Source organism: Oncorhynchus keta, chromosome 25, assembly GCF_023373465.1.
Source record: "Oncorhynchus keta strain PuntledgeMale-10-30-2019 chromosome 25, Oket_V2, whole genome shotgun sequence".
Taxonomy (NCBI): Eukaryota; Metazoa; Chordata; class Actinopteri; order Salmoniformes; family Salmonidae; genus Oncorhynchus; species Oncorhynchus keta.
In genome coordinates, this window is record NC_068445.1 from 13,451,630 (window position 1) to 13,475,133 (window position 23,504).

General features: G+C 43.1%; 1 protein-coding gene across 5 annotated transcripts; it reads right to left on the reverse strand.

The window, feature by feature from the left end:
* Positions 1 to 6,794: 6,794 nt before the first annotated feature.
* On the reverse strand, positions 6,795 to 11,878 carry LOC118358243 (aspartate beta-hydroxylase domain-containing protein 2-like). Of its 5 annotated transcripts, none has more exons than XM_035735833.2 (5): positions 11,134 to 11,612; positions 9,820 to 9,884; positions 8,361 to 9,566; positions 7,959 to 8,072; positions 6,795 to 7,789 (listed from the first exon to the last, which is right to left on the reverse strand). In XM_035735833.2, exons 3-5 carry the CDS (start codon positions 9,223 to 9,225, stop codon positions 7,680 to 7,682), a joined length of 1,089 nt encoding a protein of 362 aa, XP_035591726.1. In that variant the 5' UTR covers positions 9,226 to 9,566; positions 9,820 to 9,884; positions 11,134 to 11,612; the 3' UTR covers positions 6,795 to 7,679. The 5 variants fall into 5 exon arrangements, with proteins under 5 accessions (XP_035591726.1, XP_052334661.1, XP_035591725.1 ...); XM_052478701.1 differs by lacking the exon at positions 11,134 to 11,612 and adding an exon at positions 10,022 to 11,122; XM_035735832.1 differs by lacking the exons at positions 9,820 to 9,884; positions 11,134 to 11,612 and adding an exon at positions 11,642 to 11,878.
* Between the last annotated feature and the right edge of the window lie 11,626 nt (positions 11,879 to 23,504).

A 23,504-nucleotide genomic window follows, 5' to 3' on the forward strand; every position in this document is an offset into this window, starting at 1 on the left:
AGTGATGTGTGGAACATCTAAGATCCTTTAATCTTGACGAGATACTTCAGAGTGACTAGGCTACCTTCAAAGAGTAAAATACAAAACAGATATCATCATAGCTTTTTGATCAATGTATATATGAATATGCAAATAGAATTGATTTCAGTCTAATACAAATTAACACTTCAGAACCATTCTGCTCTCTCTCTCTCTGCTGTCTCTGACTTTAATTCCCATGTGAACTACTGTACAGTGCATTCTGAAAGTATTCAGACCCCTTCAATTTTTCCACATTTTGTTACATTACAGCCTAATTCTAAAATGGATTAAACTGTTTTTTCCCCCTCATTAGACAAAGCAAAAACCGTGTTTTATAATTTTTGCAAATGTATACAAAATAGAAAACTGAAATATCACATTTACATAAGTATTCAGACCCTTTACTCAGTACTTTGTTGAAGCACCTTTGGCAGAGCTTACAGCCTCGAGTCTTCTTGGGTATGATGCTACAAGCTGGGCACACCTGTATTTGGGGAGTTTCTCACATTCTTCTCTGCAGATCCTCTCAAGCTCTGTCAGGATGGATGGGAACGTTGCTGCCTAGCTATTTTCAAGTCTCTCCAGAGATGTTTGATCAGGTTCAGGTCCGGGCTCTGGCTGGGTCACTCAAGGACATTCAGAGACTTGTCCCAAAACCACTCCTGCATTGTCTGGGCTGTGTGCTTAGTGTCGTTGTCCTGTTGGAAGGTGAACCTTCGACTCCAGTCTGAGGTCCTGAGTACTCTGGAGCAGGTTTCATCAAGGATCTCTCTGTACTCTGCTCTGTTCATCTTTCCCTCAATCCTGACTAGTCTCCCAGTCCCTGCCACTGAAAAACATCCACACAGCATGATGCTGCCACCACTATGCTTCATCGTAGGGATGGTGCCAGGTTTCCTCCAGATGTGAAGCTTGGCATTCAGGCCAAAGAGTTACAACTTGGTTTCATCAAACCAGAGAATCTTGTTTCTCATAGTCAGAGTCTCTAAGTGCCTTTTGACAAACTTCAAGCAGGCTGTCATGTGCCTTTTACTGAGGAGTGGCTTCAAGCAGGCTGTCATGTGCCTTTTTACTGAGGAGTGGCTTCAAGCAGGCTGTCATGTGCCTTTTACTGAGGAGTGGCTTCAAGCAGGCTGTCATGTGCCTTTTACTGAGGAGTGGCTTCCATCTGGACACTCTACCATAAAGGCCTGATTGGTGGAGTGCTGCAGAGATGGTTCTCCTTCTGGAAGGTTCTTCCATCTCCACAGAGGAACTCTGGAGCCCGGTCAGGGTGACCATTGGGTTCTTGGTCACCTTCCTGACCAAGGCCCTTCTCTCCCGAGTGCTCAGTTTGGCCGGGCGGCCAGCTCTGTGGTCCTTCTGTAGCTCAGTTGGTAGAGCATGGCGCTTGTAACGCCAGGGTAGTGGGTTCGATCCCCGGGACCACCCATACGTAGAATGTATGCACACATGACTGTAAGTCGCTTTGGATAAAAGCGTCTGCTAAATGGCATATATTATTATATTATTATATTAAGAGTCTTGGTGGTTCCAAATCGTTTCCATTTAAGAATAATGGAGGCCACTGTGTTCTTGGGGACCTTCAATTCTGCAGGTACCATTCCCCAGATGTGTGCCTCGACACAATCCTGTCTCTGAGCTCTATGGACAATTCCTTCGACCTCATGGCTTGGTTTTTGCTCTGACGTGCACTGTCAACTGTGGGACCTCATAGAGACAGGTGTGTGCCTTTACAAATCATGTCCAATCAATTGAATTTACCACAGGTGCACTCTAATCAATTTGTAGAAACATGATGATCAATGGAAACAGGATACACCTGAGCTCAATTTCGAGTCTCATAGTGAAGGGTCTGTTTCAAATTTTTTTTTATACATTTGTACATTTTTCTGAAAACCTGTATTCACTTTCATTATGGGCTATTGTGGGTAGATCGATTTTTAAATATAGATTTTTTAAATTATTTAATCAATTTTAGAATAAGGCTGTAACATAACAAAATGTGGAAAAAGTTCTGAATACGTTCAGAATGTATTGTACATCCATGCTGAGAAACCATCAATCCAGACATGGCTTTATACAGCATTGTGTGTAGCTGTGAATTTATTACTATGCCAGAAAAATCTGATATGTATAGCTAATGTGTGCCCTCCAAATGTGTGCATTGCTTTTCGGGATTACTTGATGTGGAACTTACAATGAGGATAGCCTATATGGTTTCCTATTCACGGTTCCCTGACAGAGGAGCTCTGATAAGAGGACTCACTGAAGCCCTCTGCACTTTCACAGACAAGCTCAGCCATTATTAATGTAATTGATTTACTAGGCTCGTGAGGCATGTTAAATAGCTGTAAGATTCCGCTACAAGATGTTAATTGTGACCCTCAAATATTAGTTTTCATGCACTATCAATTACATTCAGACTACTACCTCTATCTGAGATCAATACCCTGATAAAGGTAGACCTATTACTTCCTCTTAAGGAATAGATTACAGGTCGAGATAGGCCTTGATGATGAAATATAGCATTGTGGCAAGGCCCACAATATAATATGTTTAATCATAATGACCAACTATTTGAAGAAGCGTATCCTTATAAATCAGTGATTCATTGTTAATCATTATTTTTCATATTTAAGAAATACTTTTAATTGGGCCTTACCTGCCCAAAAACCGAGCTGAGAATTGGGCGCAAATTGAAGTCGGATTCAAAGGATGCCGCAGTGGACCTTCCGGAGCGGTGAGAGGATCCGCTGGACACGGGGATAGGCGATGAGAAAGCTGGGGAAGGCATGCTGGCATTCCCGCTAGTGGACGAACTTGGCCTTGTATGGTCCCTCGACTCAAAAAATAGCGAGGTGTCATCTCTGCAATCAGAGTGGGGCTGTATTCTGGGGTCCAAGTGGGTAGGTTGAGTGTGGCTGTGGTGGTTTGCAGGCGGTGGGTCGTCCCGGGTCGTTTTCCGGTGGTGTCGGTGATGCTTGGATGACTTGCAGTGTTCTCACACCTCGGCCCAAACCATGTTGCTCAGATGGGTCATCCTGGAAGTTGGCAGCGGGTATCTGGCTGTTCGAGGCGTGGGGCTGGCTCTTACTAGCTCGGGTCGTTTCCCTATTCTGGGTAACGTTGCGGAGTAGCGAAGGATGCCACAGGGGTCTCCGCGCACTAACGTCGCACTCTGCGGACAAGAATGACTCCTCTGCGACTTTGCTGCTCACTTGAATTGCAGCTGGACGATGATGATGACTTCGGTCGGTTCCTGTCGTGCGTTCAGGGAAGTATGTCGATCTACCGCTTACCGAGGAAGATTTCAGCAAGGACGTCCTAGATTCGGATTTGGGAAAAGAGGAACTCATGCTTGAGTCTTGCTCATAGTCTCGTTTCAGCAGTAGGCCTACTCATTGACGTTTGGTTGTGTATTTTCTCACATTGTCGGCCTTCGTACGGTAACAACAAAACCATAGCTGCCTTCAAAAGCTGTTCTTAAAAGTTGCATTTATCACCTGATTGCTATGTGGCGCGGATGCAGGACGCGCGCAGACGCGTAACGAAAATCATAGCACTCTGTTCACGTCGCGTCACCTGTCACTACTATGAAAGTCCCTGGCACCTAGACATCTACAGTGTTTCGTTGTGGGAAGATGTAACACCGTGCCCATAAATGATTGTTGTAGGCAGTGGTGTAAAGTACTTGTAAAAATACTTGAAAATACTAGTTTTTGGGGGTATCTGTACCGTATTATTATTTTCACAACTTTTCCCCCCATACATTTTCCCTGACACCCAAAAGTACTCGTTACAGTTTGATTGCTTAGCAGTAGTGGAAAATGGCCTAATTCACACACTTACTGAGAGAACATCCCTGGTCATCCCCAGGGGAGCCGCCAGGGATTTTGGGCCCCATGAAAAGACATCACATTGGGCACCACCACAGGCCACATCAACCCTGCGCAATTGCTGTAACCACACACCTCCAGAACCCAATCGAGCCATTCAAAGCTTTAAATAACTCTACCTTTGCAGGTTTGCAACTCTTGTAGTCCAATATTTACTGTAGGATATTTACTGACAGTGAGCTGTGAAAATGTAACACTGTGCTCTGGATAAGAGCGTCTGCTAAATGACTTAAATGTAATGTAAATGTGCATTCAACATTCTGTGGAATTCACTATTTGATGCAAGACTGATACCCTCTATAAGAAATGTGCTAAAGGCCATCTTTTTACAGTCTAAACGTAAACGTTCTTGAATGGAAAATTCTCTTCACATTAATGAATAACTGAAAATAAATATATATTAACCTCTTCAATTAAAATAAATTAACATAACAAACAAAATAATAAAATCAGCAGCAGATTTTTGAACTAAGTATACATACCAACTAGAAAATAAGCAGCTGTAAAAGTGGAAATGGAAATGAAAAGGCCTGATGGTGGCGTTAGAGGAAAGGTCAAAAGTTCACCACCCACTTGGGGTCTTGATTGTGCACAAGAAATTTTATGGCAATCCAGCCATTATTTTGAGATATATCTTGTTCTCAGTCTGTTCTCAGTCTTGTTCTCAGCCTGTGGGCATCATGTGTGTAGTGATCCAATATCCATAGCCATGCCATTTAATAGCATGGCAAGACTGCAAAGGCTGTCCTGGGACATAGTGGAGCTCAATTCGTTTAAAAAAAAATCAGTTTTAGCTTACTGAAAGCTCTCTCGCCACCAGAAACAGTCACAGGCAGTGTGCAAAATATATGTAAAGCAACTCACACTTCTCCAAAAATGCTTTGCAGCTGCATCTTACAAATTGCATTCAGGAGACCAAGAGGGGACACGTTAGGGGGGAAAGTGGCAGCATATACAGTGTTCAGGTGTCTTACTTCATGATGAAACTTAGGTGTAAGATCTCTGGAATACTTCATGATCAGTGGTTGGCACACAGAAGGGACTTTATCCTCACTAATCTGTCCAACTTTCAGAACAGCAGAAAATGATTTTACAATTATTGCAGTGTTCTGGAACCTAATGTCCAAGTCACTTATGATGTTGTCGAAAACAGTAAAAAACACTGTTCTGAGACACCGTTGCTGCACTGTCCTGATCTGTCTCCTCTTGAGAGATCTCCACGGAATCTCTTCCTTTTCCTCTGGCGGCTGTGTTCCTTGCTAAATTGAGTTGCAACATCCATTTGTGTAGCAATCAGTGTTGCCTCAGACAGGAGAGACTCCCATCCATCTCTAAGAGCCGGGCATCTCTTCCTTTAAGGCTCTGATATTGGCTGCCTCTGTGTCAACTGAGCTTTTTCCTGACTGGAGAATCACATCCCTGACATGTCATTCAACACAATGCTGCTCACCTCCTTCTACAGTTGGGCGAAGGGCTGGTTCAGGGGGGTGGGGATGGGGAGACAAGGCTGCTGAGCCTGAAGCTGCATCTGTTGGGCCTGGCACCAAGCAGGGGGAGGGACAGGGACAACTGATTTAGAATTAATAGCTTGCTAAAAGTTTGCCTGCATTGATTAAAATGTCATGTCAACTAAAAGAGTGAAATGTAAACACTGAATTCTCTGAGAAGATATTAAGATATTAAGTAACTAATCTTAGGGGAGCAAAATTAGCCTATTTCACGATGGACTAAGCTAACAGGTTCATTTCCACCTCACGGACTACACCCACCTTCCTTTGTGAAACATTGGGTGACATAATGTCGCCCTTTCTTCTCTCTCCTGTATTTCTTTTCTTTCTTTTCATTTTTTGGAAGCCAGATTTTTCTTTAGGAAGCTGAGACATGATGCTCCACCAACACTCCTCAACACATGCTTCGCTTGTAAATGATGTCTGTGTTGGAGTATGCCCCTGGCTATATGTAAAAAATAATCATAAGAAAAAAATGGTTCCATCTGGTTTGCTTAATATAAGGAATTTGAAATGATTTATATTTTAGATACTTAAGTATATTTTAGCAATTACATTTACTTTTGATACTTAAGTATATTTAAAACAAAATACTTTTAGACTTTTACTCAAGTAGGATGTTACTGGGTGACTTTTACTTGAGTCATTTTCTATTAAATGTAAATTAAGGTATCTTTACTTTTACTCAAGTAGGACAATTGGGTACTTTTTCCACCGCTGGCGGTAGGCTATGATGTCTTCAAAATGGAAAGGGTCATAATTCCGCAGTCAATTTCTACTGTACATCTCTAATGATTTAACAAGACATCAAAACTAACTCCAATATGAATGTAGATAATAATTGTCTACTTTCATGAAAACTGATGTAGCTATGCAAAAATGTATTAGATTATCTTGCCAAAAGGGTACTCAAATTCACGGCAGGTAGCCTAGTGGTTAGAGCGTTAGGCTAATAACCGAAAGGTTGCTGGATCAAATCCCCGAGATGACAAGGTAAAGATCTGTCGTTCTGCCCCTGAGCTAGGCAGTTTACCCACTGTTCCCCAGGTGCCTCTCTGATTCAGAGGGGTTGGGTTAAATGGGAAGACACTTTTCAGTTGAAGGCATTCAGTTTTACAACTGTACAACTAACCTTTGTGGCACAGGAGGTAACACATTTGCCCTAACAGCAGGTTGCTGATCCATATTTACCTCCTCTCCATCTGCTCATACTGAAATATGGCACACCTATGCCCCCTGGTGCCACTAATATGAAACTGCAGAACAACATCATACCCAAGGGAATTGACATACATACCCACTGAATACACAAGCTGTTACAACAGTGTTACCATGCACAAATGAAATTCTGAATTCAAGACAGAAGTAGGCTGATTCAGATAATTTGCCATTTATTAAATACTGTTCAAAATTAGTACAAATGCCACAAATATGAATCTATTGGGGTAGAATATCACCATAAATTTGATATACAGCTGAAAAAAAAATCACAGCATTATATAAAATGTCACTGAACAATAGCCAAACATTTCAGATATCTAAAACTGAATGTATCAAAATGACAAATGCTCAGAAGAGAAGATGACATTACAGTACCAGTATATTAAGACCACACAATAACTTAACTATTGATTGTAAGACAATTATATTTCAAAACCTCTGATATGTTTTGTACTCCAACTCTATTTACAGAAATACAAAGATATCAAATACAACCATATTACAACCATTAATCAATTAGATAATTTACCAAATACAAGCCTTCCGTCTGTGTAGCAACAACACAGACTGTTTCAAGCAAATCATTTGATCTCTAAAAAAAATGTTTCTATGTGCTCATCCAACCATGTTTTTGTGAAAGCTGTATTGATTTCTAAAGGAGAGCACAGTAAAGTATCACACATGGGCAGGGATAATCACAGAGATAAGGATTGGGGCTGTAAACATTCAAATATAACATTTTACATTATGGCTGTTTGGTCAAAGTCAGCAGGTGCTAAGAGTTACAGGGAGAAAGCAGAATTGAACAAGACAGAGAATAGAGAATATGTACACAGTGAGTGCGGGAACGGGACAAGAGAAATGCTCCCTCCCGCCCCACTCGCACTGTTCTTCTCTACTTTTTTCACCAACTCTCTCTTTTTTCACCAAATTTTGAAAGACATTCTCTCCGTTGCCCTTTACCTCTGTTTTTCTCTCTGTAGCTCTGTTTCTCTTCACCCCCCCCCCGCCCGACAAACTCCTTATCTTCTCAGCGCCCAGGGGTGAAGATGTAGTCCAGAGCCTGTCTCTCAGCAGCTGCCACATTAGGGTGCCAGAGGTCCACCATGAAGACCACCCTGGGGCCGTCCTCTGGGCCACCTGAACATAGAAAAAAAAACAGATTCATGTCTTCCTCCAATCAACCCTTTATAACAGCTTAATAACACTTTCTCACAAGAGTACACACACACAAAAACACACAGAACCCGGGTAGAAAAAGGCGAACCCTTTCAACCCCTCCACACACACACAGCCGTCTCCCTCTCACCCTCATGGAAGGCCCTGTGGAGGAAGGAGTCATCAAACAGAAGACAGCTCCCCTCAGACCAGCACTGTGGCTCCCCGCCAACCACCAGCTCACAGGAAGAGGGCACTCTAAGACCTACGGAAGACAGGCAGCAAGTCAGTCTATATACAGTAATTACCAAGGAAACCAGGGAAAATATTACATGACACAAACACATACTGTATGAATATATTCTAAAATGTCAACTGTATATGTTGTCATGCAAAGAAAGCGTTACATCAACCCTATAATAGTAAACACCATTATTATCATTGTAATAGTTTCAGAGACACAGGTGAACACACACAGGGAGCCAGGTGCATCTTTGAAATCCCTATATTTAACAGTGTTGTAGCCCTCCAGGCAGCTCCCTCCCCCTCTTACCCAGGTGGCAGCGCAGCCTGACGTTGGTTGGGCCGTAATGCTCAGTGATCAGGGCTCCCGGGGTCAGCACAGAGAAGCAGGCGTTTCCAAACACGTTGTTGGAGATAAAGGTGCGCAGCTGACCCAGCACCCTCCAGGCCCTGGGGCACCTCCTGGCATTGAGGGCCAGCGGAGTGCCCTGGTTCAACAAGTAGAAGGTCCACCACTGACCATGGGGGGTGCTGTTGGACTTCCAGCCCAAAGGAAGGGAGGAGCCAGCCCTTGCTGGGGGGGAGTGGTAGATGCTCTCAAACTCAGCCAGCAGAGCAGGGAAGCTCCTCTCCAGCAGCTCCACGTCGTGCTTCTGTGCGTCCCGGGAGAAGAAGGGTGCTGAGGGCAGGTCAGGGAGGAAGAAAACCTCTGGCCTCTGGATGGTGGGCCGGCTGGTAAGGTAGCGACCCTGGTCTCGTACCCCTTTGTGTACCCTGCCCATGCCCGACCAGGTGTAGCGTTTGGCGTAATCTTGCAGGCTGTGGTACAGCTTCTGATTGAGACCGTCCCCTGTGTTGGTGCAGCGAAAGGACTCAGCGGACTGGCAGTAAGCAAAGCCGTTCTGCTCCTCCACCCCTGACACCGGCCTGCCTTTAGCCCTACCATCCCCATCTGTGCTGATCAAGGCCCCCCCACCCCCTCCTATTCGACTGGGCTCAGTGCTGTACCCCCCACGCAGGGGAGAGGAGCTGTGCTCACGACCTACCCTGTAACAGTACCACACAAAGAGCAGCAGCAGGCACATGGCTGTGCCAAAGGCACTGGACTCACAGTCCCTCATAGACTGCATCCCTCCAGCCACCATCTCCCTCACCCTCTCTAGTGACCACTCCATTCTGGCTCTTCGCTAAAACCACTGAGTTTGATCTGAAGAAACTACCGTTGAGAAGGTCAATAACCAACTCTGACACTGCTTGAAAATGGCTATTAGAGGAAAATGTTCCACAGGGTTTCTCAAAGGCTACTTTCTGGAAGCTCTTATCATCCCCACTTCTGGATTCAGTCTGACACTATCTGATATGACACACTCAGGCTCCAGTCCTGAAATATCAGCACTCAGGGATGAGGGGAGGGTTCCCCCTGCATGGTGCCTGGCTGTCTGATATTTGTGCAGCTCCCTCCCTTGTTCATTTTCGACAAATGCAGACAGACAACACACCTCAGGGTATCTGGTCTCTGCATCGGAGAGGGGGGGACAGGGAAAAGGTCATTAGACATAGGCACTGCACAACCAGATACACACAGCATCTAATAAAGAAGCAGAGTACCAACATGCAGATCTCATTGCAAGCTCAGTTTTCCACATTACCTCCCCCAGTGCGCCACCCTTTACACAAACTCCCACCCCCACACTCAGCTCTGGACACACACAGTGAACCATGCGCGCACACACACACAGATGGCATTTAAAATTCAGTTCTCCACACACCTCCGCACTGCACTGTAGAAAGCCATGAGTCACATTGCTGCATTCAAACACCAAAACCTGTCTTTCTGACACACACACACACACACAAAATCTCAGTAAGACAAAAATAATGGTGTTCCAAAAAATGTCAATTTGCCAGGTCCACAAATACAAATTCCATCTAGGCACCGTTGCCCTAGAGCACACAAAAAACGATACATACCTCGGCCTAAACATCAGCGCCACAGGAAAACTTCCACAAAGCTGTGAACGATCTAAAAATACTTGAATCAGTTATAGAACCCATTGCCCTTTATGGTTGTGAGGTCTGCGGTCTGCTCACCAACCAATAATTCACAAAATGGGACAGGCACCAATATCCTCAGTATATAACGTAAAACACCATATAATGCATGCAGAGCAGAATTAGGCCGATACCCGTTAATTATCCAAAATTCTACAACCAACCACCGAAAACGGGCGGCAGGGTAGCCTAGTGGTTAGAGCATTGGACGAGTAACCGAAAAATTGCAAGTTCAAACCCCCGAGCTGACAAGGTACAAATCTGTCGTTCTGCCCCTGAACAGGCAGTTAGACCACTGTTCCTAGGCCGTCATTGAAAATAAGAATTTGTTCTTAACTGACTTGCCTAGTAAAACAAAGGTAAAATAAAAAAAATAAAAAGGTGATTCCCAAGGTGATTCCCAAACCTTCCACAACAAAGCCATCACCTACATAGATGAACCTGGAGAAGAGTTTCATAGGCAAGCTGGTCCTGGGGCTCTGTTCAAAAACAGACACACAGAGCCCCAGGACAGCAACACAATTACACCCAACCAAATCATGAGAAAACAAAAAGATAATTACTTGACACATTGGAAAGAGTTAACAACAAAAAAACAGAGCAAACTCGAATGCTATTTAGCCCTAAACAGAGACTGCACTGTGGTAGAATACCTGACTGACCCAGACTTAAGAAAATATTTGACTATGTACAGACTCATTACCCTGCTATTGAGAAAGGCCGCTGTAGGCAGACATGGCTCTCAAGAGAAGACAGGCTATGTGCACACAGCCCACAAAATGAGATGGAAACGGAGCTGCACTTCCTAACCTCCTGTGAAATTTATGAGTGTGGCTCTAAGGCTATGTATACAAAACGAAATTCCTTTTCTAGAATAGCGCTTTTTAAATGTATTGTAGGAAGGATAAGGATAAGCATAATAGATACATGAACATACTAACTTACACTTACATAGACGAAAATATACACTGTAACAAGCAAACTATGCAATAAACATAAACACACATAAGCAAAGCTCGCACTGTACAGACCTTCCTATGCTTCTCCTGCACAACCATCTCACCAAAAATGGTCCGGAAAACCTGCTTGGAAAGACAGAACAGCCATCTCCTCTCGTGAACACAGCCCAGATGACAGTCCGCCGAGACGCACGCCCCCATAGAACCTCTCTAGCACCAATACACAGTTCGCTCGCTGTCTGCTGCCTTGAATTGAGGAACTGTCGTAACTGAACAAATCCTGAATGGGGCAACCATCCATAACACTCGTCTGTCTGTCTGTCTGTCTGTCTGTCTCTCTCCCTCCCTCCCACTCTCAATTTCTCCAATATTCCTGCATCTAATGCCCATAAACCTGCATACATAACGCTGTAGTTAGTCCGCCATCGTATCAATGATTCACTCGCATAAAACCACGACAGATGTTCATGGATTCACACTGTGTATTAACAATCTGCCACTTACACTTGTAGCGCATAAAAACAAAAAATGCAACATAATGATATTCGAAATAATAATAATAATATTAATAATAACTCACCCAATTTTCATGGTTTTGAAAGATATCTAGACTAGCCTACAGGTTTACCATGTCACCAAGCAGCTAGTGAACTCTTTATCTAGGTATGCTACAAGTTTATTATTACATGTCAATCATAATTAGGCCCTAATCAATTTAGCAAAATGTAAAAAACTAACAGCAGCAAAGATGTTCTATTATATTGACCAGATAGTCAAGTGACCGCTCTAACAATGGAAAAACATGTCCCCAAATATGGAATGCAGGCAGGAGGAAGCAAGATCAGGTGGGACCCTTCTAACCAATGAGACGGCAGATAATTGTGTGAACAACAGGCACATCTGAGGGTCGTCATTAGTTACCGCAGCCACAAAGTCATAATTATGGCTAAACCCCGCCTATTTCTACAATTAACCTTAACTTTAACCCTAACCTTAACAACACTGCCAACCTTATGAATTAAAATCGTATCGCCCAGAGTTCCCCCGCCCACTTCACTTCCCTCCATTGAAAATGAATAGGGCTTCATTGTTTTATCTCTCCTAATGTGTATGTGGAAATGCACTTTAATTCGGATAGTCACTCTTGCTTCACTCTCATGTGGGTGCTAGCAAACAGGCTAGGTAGTGCTAGGCATCAACAGCCAATCCAGTAGGGGCTGGAAGCTATAGTGAACTTCGATTGGTCAATAGCGTTGCAATATCGCAGAGTATTTGCATAAAGTTCAGCTTTCCCCAACTTTGGTCCTCACTTCCTTAAATTGAAAATGAATGGGGGTCTGTTGTTTCATCGCCTCCAATGTGTTATGTTGAAATGCACTGCAAGTAAATTTTCTCAAAGTTGCCGGAATGCCACGCGTATCCACTTATAACAGTACATTTGTAACAGCCTAAACATTACAAAACGTATATTCTATTAAATATACCTCACGTAATTCAACACTTTCTCATCAGTGGCATAGCACAGTTTTGCGGGGCCCCCACAAGGTCAGAGCAAGGCCTTAACTGTTTAATTCTAACATTAGGTTATTCAAGCATGTAATGCAAATCTCCAACCTCTTTGTTTTTTTTAATGGCACTATTAAATGCTTCAGGGCTAATTTCGTATAGCATTTTGACATGTTTTTCTAGATTTTCTTTTGTTACTTTTTGTTGCAGGGAGTTACAAGTACATTATCCATTTCAAATTATACGTTTAAAAAACATGTACCCGTAGGATACCAAGCCTCCCCAAAAAATGTAAGAACTACATACAAAGTTTAAGTGATACAAATTCTGTATAAACAGGAAAAGAAAACAGAACCTCCCATCCCATCCCATCCCCCAACCCCACCCAGCCAACATGTCTCCAATTTTTATTGCAGTATTACTTTAGTCCCTTGTTGAAAAAAGGATGCATGTTTTGGAATATTTGTGTTTTGTATAGGCTTTCCCCTTTCACTCTGACAATTAGGTTAGTATTGTGGAGTAACTACATTGTTACTACAATTGATCCATCCTCAGGCTTCTCCAATCACAGCCATTACACTGTGTAACTGTTTTAAAGTCACCATCGGCCTCATGGTGAAATCCCTGAGCGATTTCCTTCCTATCTTCCTTCCTAACTGTTTGTAGTGACTGGGTATATTGATACACCATCCAAAGTATAATTTATAAATTCACCATTTAACATTTCTCTGGTCTTTGTGGTTGAATCGGTGTTTGAAGTTCACTGCTCAACTGAGGGACCTTACAGATAATTGTATGTGTGGGATACAGAGATGAGGTAGTCATTCAAAAATCATGTTAAACACTAATTATTGCACACGGAGTCCATGCAAATTATTATGTGACTTGATAAGCAAATTGTTACTCCGGGACTTTTTTAGGCTTGCCATAAAAAAGGGGTTGAATACTTATTGAATCAAGACATTTCAGCTTTTCATTTATAATTGCTTTGACATTACAGGGTATTGCATGTAGGCCAGTGACAAAAGAATCTCAATTTAATCTGTTTATATTCAGGCTGTAACACAACAGAATGTGGAAAAAGCCAAGGGGTGTGAATATTTTCAGACCCATTCCCTTTTTCCACATTTTGTTACAGTACAGCCTTATTCTAAAAATGATTAAATTATATATATTAAAAAAAACATAAATACCTTATTACAAAACTATTCAGACCCATTTCTATGAGACTAGAAATTGAGCTCAGGTGCATCCTTGAGATGATTCTACAACTTGATTGGAGTCCACCTGTGGTAAATTCAATTGACTGGACATAATTTGTAAAGGAACACACCTGTCTATATAAGGTCCCACAGTTGACAGTGGACGTCAGAGCAAAAACCAAGCTATTCGTTTGAAGGAATTGTCCGTAGAGCTCCGAAAGGATTGTGTCGAGGCACAGATCTGGGGAATCGTACCAAAACATTTCTGCAGCATTGAAGGTCCCCAAGAACACAGTGGCCTCCATCGTTCTTAAATAGAAGAAGTTTGGAATCACCAAGACTCTTCCTAGAGCTGGTCGCCCGGCCAAACTGAGCAAACTGAGCAATCGGGGGAGAAGGGCCTTAGTCAGGGAGGTGAACAAGAACCCAATGGTCACTCTGACAGAGCTCCAGAGTTCTTCTGTAGAGATGGGAGAACCTTCCAGAAGGAAAACCATCTCTGCAGCATTCAACCAATCAGGCCTTTATGGTAGAGTGGCCAGACGGAAGCCACTCCTCAGTAAAAGGCACATGACATTCTGCTTGGAGTTTGCCAAAAGGCACCTAAAGGACTCTCAGACGATGAGAAACAAGATTGTCTGGTCTGATGGAAACAAGATTGAACTCTTTGGCCTGAATGCCAATCGTCACATCTGGAGGAAACCCGGCACTATCAGCGGCAGGGACTGGCAGACTAGTCAGGATTGATGGAAAGAGGAACGGAGCAAAGTACAGAGAGATCCTTGATGACAACCTGCTCCAGAGCGCTTAGGACCTCAGACTGGGGCGAAGGATCACCTTCCAATAGGACAATAACCCTAAGCACACAGCCAAAACAATGCAGAAGTGGCTTCGGGACATGTCCTTGAGTGGCCTGAATGTCCTTGAGTGTCCTTGAGTGGCCCAGCCAGAGTCTAGACTTGAACCCAATCGAACATCTCTGGAGAGACCTGAAAATAGCTGTGCAGCAACACTCCCCATCCAACCTGACAGAGCTTGAGAGGATCTGCAGAGAAGAATTGGAAAAGCTCCCCAAATACAGGTGTGCCAAGCTTGAAGCGTCATACCCAAGAAGACTTGTGGCTGTAATTTCGGCCAAGGTGCTTCAATAAAGTAATCTGTAAATGGTCTGAATACTTATGTAAATGTGATATTTCAGGTTTTTATTTTTAGTAAAATACCTGTTTTTGCGTTGTCATTATGGAGTATTGTGTGTAGACTGATGAGGGGAATTTTTTTTTTAATCAATTTTAGAATAAGGCTGTAATGTAACAAAATGTGGAAAAAGTGAAAGGGTCTGAATAATTTCTGAATGCACTGTATATATATTATAATATATAATATATGCCATTTAGCAGACGCTTTTATCCAAAGCGACTTACAGTCATGTGTGCATACATTCTACGTATGGGTGGTCCCGGGAATAGAACCCACTACCCTGGCGTTACAAGCGCCATGCTCTACCAACTGAGCTACAGACTATGTACGACTATAACTATGTATATTGTTATATATACAGCCTATAGGGAGGAGGTCAGAGACCTGACCGTGTGGTGCCAGGACAACAACCTCTCCCTTAACGTGATCAAGGCAAAGGAGATGATTGTGGACTACAGGAAAAAGAGGACCGAGCATACCCCCATTCTCATCGACGGGGCTGTAGTGGAGCAGATTAAGAGCTTCAAGTTCCTTGGTGTCCACATCCCCAACAAACTAACATGGTCCAAACACACCAAGACAGTCGTGAGGAGGGCACGACAAAACCTATTCCCCCTCAGGAAACTGAAAATATTTTGCAATTTTCCTCAGATCCATTGACTCTGTACCGGTACCCCCCTGTGTATAGTCTCGCTAATGTTATTTTACTGTTGCTCTTTAATTACTTGTTACTTTTATTTATTATTCTTACTCATATTTTTTTTTAAACTGCATTGTTGGTTAGGGGCTCGTAAGTAAGCATTTCACTGTAAGGTCTACCTGTTGTATTCGGCGCATGTGACTAATAACATTCGATTTGATTTGTATGTATGTGTTGAACTTTATGGATTGTTTATTTGTATGTGTTGAGTTTTAGTTGAGATTATTCATTACAGAGTTAAGTATATTTGTCCAGGCCTCAATTGTTCATTGATTAGCACCAGCAATTCTCTCTGTTGATAATTCTAATGTTATAACTTCTAATAGTAATTGTATCCACTGTTGAATTGGGAGAGAGTGAGGTGATTGCAGTAATCATCTCTGAAAGGGGAAACAGTGAACAGTTGGGAGTTGGGGCCAATTTCATCATAAAACATTTCCTTGATGTTAAATACAGTCTGTGAACAAGCTTAAAATGTATAAGTTGATTGTTCGGTTAACTGGATGCCAAGGTAATATTCTCCCATATTCTGTTCCAGTTAAAGGGTTGTTCAGATTCAATTAGATCTGTGGACCATACTTTTTTAATGGCTCAGAATATGAGTGTTCCAAAAGCTGTTCATATATTGTAGAGATGACTCCTTGGATGGTTCGGTAGTTGGGTTTCCCAAGGGACTCCACGGGCCAGCATAGCTGACTTAAGTTGTAAATATAGAAAAAAGGATTTTCCTGGTAATGTATATGTGTCTTTCAAGTCTTGGAATAATCTCAAAGGATTACTGCCCTTGATATCGGCAAGGATACAGATTCCTCATTTGGACCATTGGGGGAAGCAAAAGGCTGCCCTCCAGATCGTAAGGCATTATTGTGAAATATTGGAATATGGGCATCCCATTTTGATTCCCAGCTACATTGTTTTTCAATTTTGCGGCAAATAGAAATTGTGTGAGCAATAATAGGACCAAAGCGTAGTTTACATTGTTTAAGGGGTATATCAGTGAAGGGTAATAGGAGACACCATATTATTATTATTATAAGCCTCTCACCATTGGCTCTGACAAATTGAAAACCCTAGTCATTGGCGACTCCATTACCCGCAGTATTAGACTTAAAACAAATCATCCAGAGATCATACAATGTTTACCAGGGGGCAGGGCTCCCAACATTAAGGCTAATCTGAAGATGGTGCTGGCTAAAGCTAAAACTGGCAAGTGTAAAGAGTATAGGGATATTGTTATTCACGTCGGCACCAACGATGTTAGGATGAAACAGTCAGAGGTCACGAAGCGCAACATAGCTTCAGCGTGTAAATCAGCTAGAAAGAAGTGTAGGTAATTGTCTCTGGCCCCCTCCCAGTTAGGGGAGGGATGAGCTCTACAGCAGAGCTCACAACTCAATCTCTGGTTGAAAACTGTTTTCTGCCCCTCCCAAAAGATAGAATTTGTAGTTAATTGGCCCTCTTTCTGGGAATCACGCACAAACAGGACCAAGCCTGGCCTGTTGAGGAGGGGTGCTCTCATCTTATCTACGAACATAGACAGGGCTCTAACTCCCCTAGCTCCACAATGAGATAGGGTGCAGGCCAGGCAGCAGGCTGTTAGCCAGCCTGCCAGCTTAGTGGAGTCTGCCACTAGCACAGTCAGTGTAGTCAGCTCAGCTGTACCCATTGAGACCGTGTCTGTGCCTTGACCTATTTTGGGCAAAACTCAACATGGTGGAGTTCGCCTTAGCAATCTCACTAGAATAAAGACCTCCTCCATTCCTGTCATTATTGAAAGAGATTGTGATACCTCACATCTCAAAATAGGGCTACTTAATGTTAGATCCCTCACTTCAAAGGCAGTTATAGTCAATGAACTAATCACTGATCATAATCTTGATGTGATTGGCCTGACTGAAGCATGGCTTAAGCCTGATGAATTTACTGTGTTCATTGAGGCCTCACCTCCTGGTTACACTAGTGACCACATCCCCTGCGCATCCCGCAAGGGCGGAGGTGTTGGTAACATTTATGATAGCAAATTTCAATTTACAAAAAAAAACGGTTTCGTCTTTTGAGCTTCTAGTCTTGAAATCTATGCAGCCTACTCAATCCCCTTTTATAGCTACTGTTTTACAGGCCTCCTGGGTCATATACAACGTTCCTCACTGAGTTCACTGAATTCCTATCGGACCGTGTAGTCATGGCAGATAATATTCACATTTTTGGTGACTTTAATATTCACATGGAAAAGTCCACAGACCCACTCAAAAGGCTGTCGGAGCCATCATCTACTCAGTGGGTTTTGTCCAACATGTCTCCAGACCTACTCACTGCCACAGTTATACTCTGGACCTAGTTTTGTCCTGTGGAATAAATGTTGTGGATCTTAATGTTTTTCCTCATAATCCTGGACTATTGGACCACCATTTATTACGTTTGCAATCTCAACAAATAATCTGCTCAGACCCCAACCAAGGATCATCAAAAGTCGTGCAAAGATTCCTAGATGCCCTTCCAGACTCCTTCCGCCTACTCAAGGACGTCAGAGTACAAAAATCAGTTAACAACCTAATTGAGGAACTCAATTGAACCTTGCGCAATACCCTAGATGCAGTCGCACCCATAAAAACATAATAAACTAGCTCCCTGGTATACAGAAAATACCCAAGCACTGAAGCAAGCTTTCACAAAATTGGAATGGAAATGGCACTACACCAAACTGGAAGTCTTCCGACTAGCTTGGAAGACAGTACTGTGCAGTATCGAAGAGCCCTCACTGCTGCTCGATCATCCTAATTTTCCAACTTAATTGAGGAAAATAAGAACAATCCCAAATGTATTTTTGATACGGTCGCAAAGCTAACTAAAAAGCAGCTTTCCCCAAGAGAGGATGGCTTTCACTTAAGCAGTGATAAATTCATGAACTCCTTTGAGGAAAGATCATGATCATTAGAAAGCAAATTACGGACTCCTCTTTAAATCTGCGTATTCCAAAGCTCAGTTGTCCTGAGTGCACAACTCTGCCAGGACCTAGGATCAAGGGAGAGACTCAAGTGTTTTAGTACTATATCACTTGACACGTTGATGAAAATAATAATGGCCTCTAAATCGTCAAGCTGCATACTGGATTCTATTCCACGTAAACTACTGAAAGAGCTGCTTCCTGTGCTTGTCCCTCCTATGTTGAACATAATAAACTTCTCTCTATTCACCGGATGTGTACCAAACTCACTAAAAGTGGCAGTAATAAAGCCTCTCTTGAAAAAGCCAAACCTTGACCCAGAAAATATAAAAAACTATCGGCCTTTCATCGAATCTCCAATTCCTCTCAATTTTTTGGGAAAAAGCTGTTGCGCAGCAACTCATTGTCTTCTTGAAGACAAACAATATATACAAAATGCTTCAGTCTGGTTTTAGACCTAATCATAGCACTGAGACTGCACTTGTGAAGGTGGTAAATGACCTTTTAATGGCGTCAGACCGAGGCTCTGCATCTATCCTCATGCTCCTAGACCTTAGTGCTGCTTTTGATACCTGTCATGAATCCCGTTTCCTGAGTCTGTTTTTTGCCTGTGTTCTGTCCTGGAGTGTTTTTTCCGGTGTCCTGGAACGCACCCTGTCTGGTTGCCCGCACCTGTATCCCATCAGCTATCTGCACACCTGGTCCTGATCATCATCTCTCCTCTTCATAAGCCCGGACCTGACATCCATTCCCTGCCGGATCGTTAGCCATGAACATTACTCACCCGGATCATTTACCCCATTCCCGCCTGGTCGTCGGAGAATTCCGCTACCCTATTGGATCCACCTATTTACTCCCATCAACTCACCACCGCTGCCCGCAACGCCACCTGGATATATCCACCCATTCACATTCACTTGTAAATAAATAATCACCTTCTTCCTACTCTCCTTGTCCTGGTCTGCTTCTGGGTTCGATTTTGAAAGAACGTGACAATACCATCGATCACCACGTTCTTTTGGAGAGACTGGAAACCCAAATGGGTCTACACGGACAAGTTATGGCCTGGTTTAGATCTTATTTGTTGGGAAGATATCAGTTTGTCTCTGTGGATGGTTTGTCCTCTGACAAATCAACTGTAAATTTCAGTGTTCCTCAAGGCTCCGTTTAAGGACCACTATTGTTTTCACTATATATTTTACCTCTTGGTAATGTCATTCGGAAATTTTAACTGCTATGCGGATGACACAAAGCTGTATATTTTGATTAAACACGGTGAAGCCCCAAAATTGACCTAACTGGAAGCCTGTCAGACATAAGGAAGTGGATGGCTGCAAATGTTCTACTTTTAAACTCAAACAAAACAGATGCTTGTTCTAGGTCCCAATAAACAAAGAAATCTTTGGAATCTGACAATTCATCTTGATGGTTGTACAGTCGTCTCAAATAAAACTGTGAAGGACCTCTGCGTTACTCTGGACACTGATCTCTCTTTTGACGAACATATCAAGACTGTTTCAAGGACAGCTTTTTTCCATCTATGTAACACTGCAAAAATCAGAAACTGTCTGTCCAAAAATGATGCAGAAAAATGTATCCATGATTTTGTCACTTCTAGGTTAGACTACTGCAATGCTCTACTTTCCAGCTACCCGGATAAAGCACTAAATAAACTTAGTGCTAAATATGTCTGCTAGAATCTTGACTAGAATCAAAAACTTTGATCATATTACTCCAGTGCTAGCCTCTCTACACTGGCTTCCTGTTAAGGCAAGTGCTGATATCAAGGTTTCACTGCTAACCTACAAAGCATTATATGCTCCTACCTATCTTTCCGATTTGGTCCTGCCGTACATACCTACACGTACACTACAGTCACAAGACGCAGGCCTCCCAATTGTCCCTACAATTTCTAAGCAAACAGCTGGAGGCAGGGCTTTCTCCTATAGAGCTAAATTTTTATGGAATGGTCAGCCTACCCATGTGAGAGACGCAGAATCGGTCTCAACGTTTAAGTCTTTATTGAAGACTCATCTCTTCAGTAGGTCCTTTGATTGAGTGTAGTCTGGCCCAGGAGTGTGAAGGTGAACGGAAAGGAACGAACCGCCCTTGCTGTCTCTGCCTGGCCGGTTCCCCTCTCTCCACTGGGATTCTCTGCCTCTAACCCTATTACAGGGCTGAGTCACTGGCTTACTGGTGCTCTTCCATGCCATCCCTAGGAGGGATGCGTCACTTGAGTGGGTTGAATCACTGACATGATCTTCCTGTCCGGGTTGGCGCCCCCCGCCTGGGTTGTGCCGTGGCGGAGATCTTTGTGGGCTATACTTCGCCTTGTCTTAGGACGGTAAGCTGGTGGTTAAATATATCCCTCTAGTGGTGTGGGGGCTGTGCTTTGGCAATGTGGGTGGGGTTATATCCTGCCTGTTTGGCCCTGTCCGGGGGTATTGTCGGACGGGACCATTGTGTCTCCCGACCCTTCCTGTCTCAACCTCCAGTATTTATGCCGTAGTAGTTTATGTGTCGGGAGGACTAGGGTCAGTCCGTTATATCTGGATTATTTCTCCTGTTTTATCTGGTGTCCTGTGTGAATTTAAGTATGCTCTCTCTAATTCTCTCTCTCTCTAATTCTCTCTTTCTCTCTTTCTTTTTCTCTCTCAGAGGACCTGAGCCCTAGGACCATGCCTCAGGACTACCTGGCCTGATGACTCCTTGCTGTCCCCAGTCCACCTGGCCGTGCTGCTGCTCCAGTTTCAACTGTTCTGCCTGCGGCTATGGAACCCTCTAGAGACAGTAGGAGCGGTAGAGATTATATGAAAAGCCAACTGACATTTACTCCTGAGGTGCTGACCTGTTGCACCCTTAACAACCACTGTGATTATTATTATTTGACCCTGCTTGTCATCTATGAACATTTTAACATCTGAACATCTTGGCCATGTTCTGTTATAATCTCCACCTGACAAAGCCAGAAGAGGACCAGTTCCTCTCTAGGTTTCATCCTAGGTTCTGGCCTTTCTAGGGAGTTTTTCCTAGCCATCATGCTTCTACACCTGCGTTGCTTCGCCAGTCTGAGACATGGCTTTTTCATTGCAACTCTGCTTGCCTTTTTTTATTTTTTACATTTCCTTTTCTTCACATTTTCATACAGTCCATTTATATTTTCCAACGGGGCTATACATTTGGGCAAGTTTCTTTTCTCACCTGAGTAGCCTCATTTCACTGCCAAAAATAAAATGAAACCATCAGCGAAATAACAACACAATCTCAAATACAGGTAGCCTGGCCCAATAATTAACATCCAGTCACATTAACTGTTACTCTCTCGGGGGAATTCCACTAACGGTCCGTATGTAGCCAAATGTAGCTGCTGCTCATGTTGCACAAAAGCCATGACAGGGAGACATAGTGGAGTGGTAACACGCTTGCAAGCAGTTGCTCCCAACGCGACTTGGGTACACTGCAGCATCCACAGAGAGGCTCTTGCTGTCAGGGGAATAGCTGACAGCTTGAAAGACGTTTTGGAAACTACAGTGAAAATGGTTAACTTTGTTAAAACAAGGCCCCTGAACTCTCGTGTATTTTCTGCACTATGCAATGATATGGGCAGCGACCATGTAACGCTTTTACAACATACAGAAGTGCGCTGGTTATCAAGGGGCAAAGTATTGACACGTTTTTATGAATTGAGAAACAAAAGTTTCTTTACTGGCCATCATTTTCACTTGTCTGATTGCTTGCGTTGAGACAAATTTCTCACATGACCGGCCTATCGGGGTGATGTTTTTTCTCGACTGAATTATCTGAATCTTTGATTACAGGGACTCTCCGCAACTTAATGATTTTTTGTGTGCAAATGAACTCAAGCTTATGGACAATGTCAAATGTTATATAGCGAAGCACCTGAGTGAGTTGGGTGTGCAATTCCGCAGGTACTTTCCCGAAACGGATAACACAAACAACAGGATTCGTTATCCCTTTCATGAACCTGCCTCCAGTCCACTTACCGATATCTCATCTAAATTGCAACAAGCGGTTCTGTGAAAATTGAATTTAATCGGAAGCCACTGCCAGATTTCTGGATTGGGCTGCACTTAGCAAATCGCGCTGTTAAGATCCTTTGCAACCACGTACCTATGTGAGAGTGAATTCTTGGCCCTCACTAGTATGAAAAAATAAATAGAGGCACAGAGTGTGTGTGGAAAATGATTTAGGACGGAGACTCTCTCCAATAAAATCCAACATTGCAGAGTTACGTGCATCCTTTCAAGTACACCCTTCTCCTTAACCTGTGGTGAGTTATTCACAATTTTCGATGAACAAATAAGGTTTTATATGTAAGATGGTTAAATAAAGAGCAAAATGATTGATTATTATTATATTGATTATTATTATTTGTGCCCAGGTCCCATAAGAGCTCTTTGTCACTTCCCCCAGAGCCGGGTTGTGACAAACTCATGCTCATTTTTATGTTTAATAAATGTATCGTATAGTGTGTGTGTGGCAGGCTTACAATGATGGCAAAAAACAGCATTTGAGACCCTGGTGCTTGAGGGGTATGCAGCTGGAGGTTGACTGCTTGAAGGGGTAAGGGACTATAAAAAGTTTGGGAACCACTGTTTTAGAGAATTTGGCAGTTCGTCCAACCGGCCTCACACCCACAGACCATCGTGGTGGACGATCGGTTTGCTGACGTCAACGTTGTGAACATGGTGGCGTGGGGTTATGGTATGGGCTGGCATAAACTACAGGCAACAAAGACAATTGCATTTTATCCATGGCAATTTGAATGCACAAAATTATCGTGACGAGATCCTGAGGCCCATTGGGAGACACATTTTTTAAAGGGATCTGTGACCAACAGATGCATATCTGTATTCACAGTCATGTGAAATCC